General features: G+C 43.3%; 1 protein-coding gene across 1 annotated transcript in view; it reads right to left on the reverse strand.

Annotated features, from left to right (window-relative positions):
* Window positions 1–550: 550 nt before the first annotated feature.
* The window catches only part of LOC118382414 (gamma-aminobutyric acid receptor subunit beta-2-like), a 122,938-nt gene continuing 113,409 nt past the window's right edge, over window positions 551–10,079 (reverse strand). The window contains exons 8-10 of the mRNA XM_052486964.1: window positions 6,208–6,452; window positions 5,742–5,882; window positions 551–2,835 (exon numbers count right to left, since the gene is read on the reverse strand). Of these exons, the coding sequence (XP_052342924.1) occupies window positions 2,449–2,835; window positions 5,742–5,882; window positions 6,208–6,452 (773 nt within the window). The 3' untranslated portion in view covers window positions 551–2,448. The remainder of the gene's footprint in view (window positions 2,836–5,741; window positions 5,883–6,207; window positions 6,453–10,079) is intronic.

The raw sequence follows: 10,079 nt of genomic DNA on the forward strand, positions 1-10,079 counted from the left end.
GGAGGAATGCAGTGAGTGTGTGAGAGGGTGCGGTGGAGTCAGAGGGATCTCTCTATTCTCAACTCTTGGCTTGTTGTGAGATAGGTTGGGACGGGGAAGGAGGGTTGCCCTGTCTGTCCGTCTGTCTGTCAGGCCCGTTGGGCACCCAAGGACAATGGGCAACAGTGAGTCCAGCGAATGTCTGGATGGCTCTCTGCTGGATGGCCGGGGATGGTTGACTGGCTGGAAAGCTGGATGAGGCTCCACACGGAGTCATGTCCCAGCCCCACACCATAACAACCCCACTACTACCTGACTGGATGGATGCACTGCTGTATTCTGAACCCATTATAGAGAGAGAGAGCGAGAGAGCGAGAGAGAGAGAGAGAGAGAGAGAGAGAGAGAGAGCGCGAGAGAGAGAGAGAGAGAGAGAGAGAGAGAGAGAGAGAGAGAGAGGATTACATCTGCAGCCCTCATTTGCTTGTTTGCCTGTTCCCTCCCAACGCCTCTGTATACATACAGTCTCTCCCAGTCTTATCATGCATTCGGTAAATGAACTAATATATAGGCTGAATTGAGTTTTAATTTAATTTAGGTACATCTTCATAATGGCTGACAATCAATACACAAGTTATTTACATTAGTCATTATTATGAAATATTACAATTGGAATTTACAGGAACTTTGTAGAAAATGTTATGATGATGCGTCATGGCAACGTGGTTGTTTCACCTCGGGTCCTGTCACAGTCATTTCTGGAGAGAAAAAAATGGGTTTGAGCCATGCATAAAAAGACGGATGTTTTATTAGAGTCTGGTAGATGGTAGTGGTAGAGCTTCAGTTTCCTCGCTGCCAAGTAGCTGCTTTTAAAAGTAGAAAGAAATGGGGAAAAATAATAAATATAAACAAAGAAAAAACTCCAACAACAAAGTACAGTGTCAAGAAAAATTATATGTATATTATTTCCTTCAACGAATTTAAGATTTTTTCTTTTCATAATCTGGCCACGGTACATTTTACCTGTTAGTTAAGACTGCAAAAAACAACAACAGACCCATTTAAATATATAATTCATTCATAATATTTATACATCTGGCTTTTCATGAATATTTAGTTTATAAAAATGGACCATGTCGTTTACAACATGATTTTTAAAACATTATATCTACAATTCATCAAAACATAAAACCTAATCACAATGGAACGTGTCAAAGTTCTAGAACCAATAAACTCTATTGATATGATTGTGGATTACTAGATTTATGCAGGAACTTTCATTACAATGAAAGATGGACTTAGCTCTCTTGATGTCCATCAGCAATGTAAATAAGCACCCCCCCCTGGGTAATAAATAAATAAAGCCATTCTCACCCCTTGATGCCGCCCACACTGGCAATGCAGAGGCAAGGGTTACACAGTACTGTCTCTCTCTTTTAAACCAGGGCAGTTTGATGTGATGGACTACTAGATTCTGTCAGTACAACAAAGTCAGGTCAAAAACACTTGGCAGGTCAGAGCTTCAAGATCCATGGTCGTACCATACTTTTACATATGAAACCTTCATGGGAACTTCAATAGCCAGAATGGATGACGGGTCATGACCTCTAGGTTAAAGGTCACGAACCCACAAATTGGCAGGACAGAAACGGCAACACTGAAGACCCATTGGAATGTCCATAGAGAAGAGTGCCCCCTATTGACCATCTGCGGTACTATCACTTACAGTAGCCCATTGTTGTTGGTCCCCAATTGAACCCCAAGCTCAGCCTAAGCTAACAGTATGGGGGGTGAAAAGAGTTCTGCAGACACTCTTTGTTACACAGAAGAAAAAACGTCAACTAGTTAAAAACTCAAATGCTTTGTGCTCCATCGATAAAGATGGAGACGCAGCAGAAATGAAATAGAAGCATGCTTTTTAAAGAACTACAGGAAAATATTTTAATCAAGGATGAACCCCTTTAAAACCCTTGAGAAAAGGTTTCCTGGATGCAGATAGCTCGGCTATGAACAAAATACATAGACTAAAACTAAACAAATACTTAAAGTATATGCAAACACAAGCATAAATATTTGATCCACAGAGAGTTAAGCTACAAATGACAAATATTAGAGTGATATATTGACATTTCTTCAGGATTAGGCACCATGTCTGTCTTTCTTGTCTTTTTAAAATCTCTCCTCTCCTCTGTTGACGTGTCAGTCAGTCATTAGAGGTGATTCCCAGATCATAAGAGTGTCACGGCAGATAGATGCTGTAGAAGAAGTGTTCGGGTGTAGAGCTCCTTCCTTCCAAAACTATTTTTCTCACATTTCTTTAAAAATGAATTAGCAAAATAATAGGTGCGCTCTCTCTCTCTCTCTCTCTCTCTCTCTCTCTCTCTCTCTCTCTCTCTCTCTCTCTCTCTCTCTCTCTCTCTCTCTCTCCCTCCCTCCCTCTCTCATCAATGATATCCCTCCATCCACCTCTCCTTAGTGAGCGTAGTAGAGCCAGTAGATCACGTTAAAGAAGGAGAACACGGTGGGGAAGATCATCCTGGACCACTTGTCGATAGAGTTCACATCAGCCAGGTCAGGGATGTTGACCTTGAGCTGCGAGGCCCGTCTCCGTAGGCGGGACTTCTTCTGGGTGGCGTGGCGCTCCAGGGCGCTGTGAGGTCCTCCACCGTAGTTCTGTCGGGCCATGGCGGCCCTGCGGTACTGCAGCGTGGAGCTGTCGTAGGCCAGCATGGTGTTGCGCGGGTCACCCAGACCCCCAGGGCCCAGGGACCTGGACAGCTCAGGAGGAACACCCCCCATCTCGTTCTTCATCTCCAGGGAACCAAACAGGATGTTGTCATCAGTCAGGGAGGTGGTCATCTATGATAGGAGGACGGGGGAGGAAGAGGAGGGGCCGTGAGAGGAAGTGAATGTAGGCGTCATGTGTACGTCATCATAATCCATCCTGACTTCAAACATTTAAAAGATGGCTATATTTACGGATAGATAAAATGAGGCATGGTTCATCGGTCATCTTATTCTTAAATAATCTATGTTCACTTAAAATACTTGAAATGTCTATCTTTATGGTTAATTAAAAGGCACTATGTGTGTGTGTTTAAATAAGAATGTGTTTTTCTCTTAGTTATTAATTGAGGGGTTCATCACTTACAGTATTGTTCTGTGGTTGTACTAATGGGCCACATTTGATTTACAGTAGCAATGTAGAGCATAGTGTATTTATCATAAAATGTCATATTTAATTATAGATTATATTTATATAAATCAATAGCTAGTCATAACACATAAGTATATGAAGATACAATATATATATATACACACAGTACCCGTCAAAAGTTTGGACACACCTACTCATTCAAGAGTTTTTCTTTATTTTTACTATTCTCTACATTGTAGAATAATAAAACTATGAAATAACACATATGGAATCAAGTAGTAACCAAAAAAGTGTTAAACAAATCGAAATATATTTTATATTTGAGATTCTTCAAACTAGCCACCCTTTGCCTTGATGACAGCTTTGCATACTCTTTACATTCTCTCAACCAGCTTCATGAGGTAGTCACCTGGAATGCATTTCAATTAACAGGTGTGCCTTGTTAAAAGTTCATTTGTGGAATATCTTTCCTTCTTAATGTGTTTCAGCCAATCTGTTGTGTTGTGACAAGGTCGGGATGGTATATAGAAGATAGCCCTATTTTGAAAAATATACCATGTCCACATTATGGCAAGAACAGCTCAAATAAGCAAAGAGAAATGATAGTCCATCACTACATTAAGATGGTCAGTCAATCCAGAAAAGTTTATTAAAGTGCAGTCAAAAAAACCTTCAAGCGCTATGATGAAACTGTCTCTCATGAGGACCGCCACAGGAAAGGAAGAGTTACCTCGGCTGCAGAGGATAAGTTCATTAGTTACCAGACTCAGAAATTTCAGCCCAAATAAATGCTTCACAGAGTTCAAGTAACCGACACATCTCAACCTCAACTGTTCAGAGGAGACTGTGTAAATCAGGCCGTCATGGTCAAATTGCTGCAAAGAAACCGCTTCTAAAGGACATCAATAAGAAGAACAGACTTGCTTGGGCCAAGAAACATGAGCAATGGACATTAAACTGGTGGGAATCTGTCCTTTGGTCTGATGAGTCAACCGCCGTGTCTTAGTGAGATGCAGAGCAGGTGAACGGATGATCTCCGCATGTGTGATTCTCACCGTGAAGAATGGAGGAGGAGGTGTGATGGTGTCGGGGTGCTTTGCTGGTGACACTGTCTGTGATTTATGTAGAATTCAAGACACACCTTACCAGCATGGCTACCACAGCATTCTGCAGGAATACACCATCGCATCTGGTTTGCACTTAGTGGGACTACAATTTGTTTTTCAACAGGACAATGACAAAACACACCTCCAGACTGTGTAAGGGCTATTTGACCAAGAAGAAGAGTGATGGAGTGCTGCATCAGATGACCTGTCCTCCACAATCACCTGACCTCAACGCAATTGAGATGGTTTGGGATGAGTTGGACCGCAGAGTGAAGGAAAAGCAGCCAACAAGTGCTCAGCATATGTGGGAACTCCTTCAAGATGGTTGGAAAAGCATTCCAGGTGAAGCTGGTTGAGAGAATGTCAAGAGTGTGCAAAGCTGTCATCAAGGCAAAGGGTGGCTACTTTGAAGAATTGTTGGTTACTACATGATTCCATGTGTTATTTCATAGTTTTGATGTCTTCATTATTATTCTACAATGTAGAAAATAGTAAAAAATAAAGAAAAACTCTTGAATGAGTAGGTGTGTCCAAACTTTTGACTGGTACTGTGTGTATATAAATACAAATCAACAGTTTCTCATGGAGAAATCATCTTCATTGTCATGTCAGAATGTCAGCCAGCATGTGGTTAACATTCTGTCTAGTCAGAACAAGACAAACCAAGTAAACAAACAACGTAAACAAAAGGAAGAAATGTGAGAGGATAAAAGGTTGAGAGAAATAGTAATAAGGAAATATTGCAAAGATGAAGGAGAGGTTAAGGTTGATATTTCAGGGGTCAAAGGTAGGTTTAGGTTAGGAGAGACGTTGTGAACACTGAGGAAGTGGATCGGATCAGAAGTTTCTTCATCCATAGCCTGACTTCTGAAGCAAACAAAACATCTCTAACTAAAAAAAAGATTTTCAAACTTAATTCGTTGAAAAAACTCATTCTCAATTATATCTGTTGTTTGTACTCTGTTTCAAGGCCACTCAGTTGGACAAAACTCAGAATGAGAAATAAACGTCTCTCTTTTTCTTCTCTGTTAGGCTGAGCGATAATATGTCACTAACCATCTCATTTCCATTCAATTGCTTCACTTGTTATTTAGGAGTGTTATCAATTGACCTCAGATATACATTTTTCTGTCACACCAATATTAACTTTGGAGTAGCTTGCAATTACAACCAGCATTTCCTGTCCCTTCCCTTCTTTAGGTTTCCCATCACTTTGAGGTGTATAATATATTGACTGAGGCGTAGGGCTGCGTCCCAAACGCCGTAATTCACTGAACAATGACGGTGGCGTGTTTGTCAGGGAAATGCATGAAGAGCAAATCAAGAGAAGGGTAAAAACACACAATGGTGGGAAGTGATGATTAAAGTTGCCTTTAAAAATCTATAGAATCAAATTAAAAGAAATGCACAAAAAATACTACAGTATTTTCCTCTGATCGGGGGGGTGTTGATTCAGATTGATGACATTTGTTAAAGTTTTGACTTTCAAAACCTTCCAGTACCTTATTTCTTTGCTCGCCTAGTCCTAATGCGGCATCGTCCACAAAGATGGGATCCCACATCGTGTCATACGCGTCAATTTCCCTCTGTTTCATTCTGGCATACAGAGCATCATCTCTCTGAACTACATTTCCCACCATCCACTGCAAGCATACAAAATCAGCACTGTTACCATGGAGAAATCGCAGCTTGCTGTCAGATGTTGTCAGATCCTGGTCTAACTATTAAAGGTGTATTTTCATTGAACTGTGATTGATAGATACACATGGCTACACCAATGGGACAGGGAGGTGTAGTTGAGCCCTAGTAAAGGACATCAAGTCAACAGTTGATCACAGAAGCATCACATAAACCTTGAGAGAAAGAATAGCCTGTGTTCTCCTACTGCATCCGACACCACATTACACCATCAACACAACCTCTCTAGAACAATCTGTCCCTACTCCCTTCCCATCCGGAGACACCTACCTTATTGGGGTCGGGTCGGAGTTTCTCGTTGTTGACGACGGCTAGTTTCTCGGCGGCCCTCTTCTGCCTCTGAGGCCCCCGTCCGAAGAAGATGTAGTTGACGAAGGCGTACTCCAGCAGGGCCAGGAAGACGAACACGAAGCAGCCCATCAGGTACATGTCTATGGCCTTGACGTAGGGGATCTTAGGGAGCGTCTCTCTCAGATGGGTGTTGATGGTGGTCATGGTCAACACCGTGGTGATACCTGGAGATCACATTTTACCTTTACAATCACTGCAATCACCAAAATAATGGATCAATTATTATGTGTCAGGTGTGTTTCAGGTGTGTGTCAGGTGTGTGTCAGGTGTGTGTCAGGTGTGTGTCAGGTGTGTGTCAGGTGTGTTTCAGGTGTGTGTCAGGTGTGTGTCAGGTGTGTGTCAGGTGTGTGTCAGGTGTGTGTCAGGTGTGTGTCAGGTGTGTGTCAGGTGTGTGTCAGGTGTGTGTCAGGTGTGTGTCAGGTGTGTGTCAGGTGTGTCTCAGGTGTGTGTCAGGTGTGTGTCAGGTGTGTCTCAGGTGTGTGTCAGGTGTGTCTCAGGTGTGTGTCAGGTGTGTGTCAGGTGTGTGTCAGGTGTGTGTCAGGTGTGTCTCAGGTGTGTCTCAGGTGTGTGTCAGGTGTGTGTCAGGTGTGTCTCAGGTGTGTGTCAGGTGTGTGTCAGGTGTGTCTCAGGTGTGTGTCAGGTGTGTGTCAGGTGTGTCTCAGGTGTGTGTCAGGTGTGTCTCAGGTGTGTCTCAGGTGTGTGTCAGGTGTGTCTCAGGTGTGTGTCAGGTGTGTCTCAGGTGTGTCTCAGGTGTGTCTCAGGTGTGTCTCAGGTGTGTGTCAGGTGTGTGTCAGGTGTGTGTCAGGTGTGTGTCAGGTGTGTGTCAGGTGTGTCTCAGGTGTGTGTCAGGTGTGTGTCAGGTGTGTGTCAGGTGTGTCTCAGGTGTGTGTCGGGTGTGTAGCAGGTGTGTCTCAGGTGTGTCTCAGATGTGTCTCAGGTGTGTGTCAGGTGTGTGTCAGGTGTGTCTCAGGTGTGTGTCAGGTGTGTGTCAGGTGTGTCTCAGATGTGTCTCAGGTGTGTGTCAGGTGTGTGTCAGGTGTGTCTCAGGTGTGTGTCAGGTGTGTGTCAGGTGTGTCTCAGGTGTGTGTCGGGTGTGTAGCAGGTGTGTAGCAGGTGTGTCTCAGGTGTGTCTCAGGTGTGTGTCAGATGTGTCTCAGGTGTGTCTCAGGTGTGTGTCAGGTGTGTGTCAGGTGTGTGTCAGGTGTGTCTCAGGTGTGTCTCAGGTGTGTCTCAGGTGTGTCTCAGGTGTGTGTCAGGTGTGTGTCAGGTGTGTCTCAGGTGTGTGTCAGGTGTGTGTCAGGTGTGTGTGTGTGTCAGGTGTGTGTCTCAGGTGTGTGTCAGGTGTGTCTCAGGTGTGTGTCAGGTGTGTCTCAGGTGTGTCTCAGGTGTGTCTCAGGTGTGTCTCAGGTGTGTCTCAGGTGTGTGTCAGGTGTGTCTCAGTTGTGTCTCAGGTGTGTCTCAGGTGTTTGTCAGGTGTGTGTCAGGTGTGTGTGTGTCAGGTGTGTGTGTCTCAGGTGTGTGTCAGGTGTTCAAATGAGTCTAAATCAGCTACAGTTTCTATCTGATTCTATATGTGATAACGGACCAGAATAACCCCGTCTCCTCCTGGTACAGGGTCGGGAACCAGCCAACTGTGACATGAGTATTAAACAAGTGCATAGTAGCGTTGTAGTTTGGCACCTTTATAGACCTAATGAACCCATACATACATATAGATCCTCATTCTACAGAGTTAATGAACCCATACGGACATATAGATCCTCATTCTACAGAGTTAATGAACCCATACGGACATATAGATCCTCATTCTACAGAGTTAATGAACCCATACAGACATATAGATCCTCATTCTACAGAGTTAATGAACCCATACAGACATATAGATTCTCATTCTACAGAGTTAATGAACCCATACAGACATATTTATTTATTTATTTTTTATTTCACCTTTATTTAACCAGGTAGGCTAGTTGAGAACAAGTTCTCATTTGCAACTGCGACCTGGCCAAGATAAAGCATAGCAGTGTGAACAGACAACACAGAGTTACACATGGAGTAAACAATTAGCAAGTCAATAACACAGTAGAAAAAATGGGCAGTCTATATACAATGTGTGCAAAAGGCATGAGGAGGTAGGCGAATAATACAATTTTGCAGATTAACACTGGAGTGATAAATGATCAGATGGGCATGTACAGGTAGAGATATTGGTGTGCAAAAGAGCAGAAAAGTAAATAAATAAAAACAGTATAAAAACAGTATGGGAATGAGGTAGGTGAAAAAGGGTGAGCTATTTACCTATAGACTATGTACAGCTGCAGCGATCGGTTAGCTGCTCGGATAGCTGATGTTTGAAGTTGGTGAGGGAGATAAAAGTCTCCAACTTCAGCGATTTTTGCAATTCGTTCCAGTCACAGGCAGCAGAGTACTGGAACGAAAGGCGGCCAAATGAGGTGTTGGCTTTAGGGATGATCAGTGAGATACACCTGCTGGAGCGCGTGCTACGGATGGGTGTTGCCATCGTGACCAGTGAGCTGAGATAAGGCGGAGCTTTACCTAGGATGGACTTGTAGATGACCTGGAGCCAGTGGGTCTGGCGACGAATATGTAGTGAGGGCCAGCCGACTAGAGCATACAAGTCGCAGTGGTGGGTGGTATAAGGTGCTTTAGTGACAAAACGGATGGCACTGTGATAGACTGCATCCAGTTTGCTGAGTAGAGTGTTGGAAGCTATTTTGTAGATGACATCGCCGAAGTCGAGGATCGGTAGGATAGTCAGTTTTACTAGGGTAAGCTTGGCAGCGTGAGTGAAGGAGGCTTTGTTGCGGAATAGAAAGCCGACTCTGGATTTGATTTTTGATTGGAGATGTTTGATGTGAGTCTGGAAGGATATATAGATTCTCATTCTACAGAGTTAATGAACCCATACAGACATATAGATCCTCATTCTACAGACTTAATGAACCCATGTGTGTGTGTGTATGCGTGCATGCCTACGTGCGTGCGTCTGTGTGTGTGTGCACACGTGTGTATCTGAGCATTGGGTCAAATTCCAGGGGACCAACCACATGTTTCAGGAAGCTACAGACCCCGTGTCTGTAGATATAAGAAGCAGCCCAGTGTTAGCCCCTTTAACCATGTGGGAGGTGTCCCAAAAGACACTCTATTCCCCACATAGTGCACTACTTTTTCTAATCAGATCCCAATGGTGGTTGTGGTCAAAGGTTAAGCACTATATAGGGAATAGGGTGTAATTTGGTACGCAGCCTTGGTATTAGTCACGGCACGATTCACCTGTGTATATTAGACCAATACACCCACTGTGTTTGATACTCTAGTCATCTGTGTTAAAAGACCAATACACCCACTGTGTTTGATACTCTAGTCATCTGTGTTATTAGACCAATACACCCACTGTGTTTGATACATTAGTCATCTGTGTTAAAAGACCAATACACCCATTGTGTTTGATTCGTTAGTCATCTGTGTTATTAGAGGCGCTCATTTGGACAATAAAGGGCCAATAACAGACACGGGTCAATGGACTGAGACGCTCATTAGAACCTTATCCTCATCAAGTATATGACATCATTTTCGGCCAATAATCATCATAATCTAGGTTACTGTATCACAAATCAGTCACAGTACGAACATGATTGTTATTAGGATCAAGGTGCAAAGGATCTATCTAACTGCAATCGTAGCTGGTTTAGGGTAGAATATGAATGCTTCTATTCTTTCTTTCATAAGTCACCTATGAACAACAACGCATGTTCTACACAACATTTTAG

The sequence above is a fragment of the Oncorhynchus keta genome, chromosome 30, assembly GCF_023373465.1.
Source record: "Oncorhynchus keta strain PuntledgeMale-10-30-2019 chromosome 30, Oket_V2, whole genome shotgun sequence".
Lineage (NCBI taxonomy): Eukaryota > Metazoa > Chordata > Actinopteri > Salmoniformes > Salmonidae > Oncorhynchus > Oncorhynchus keta.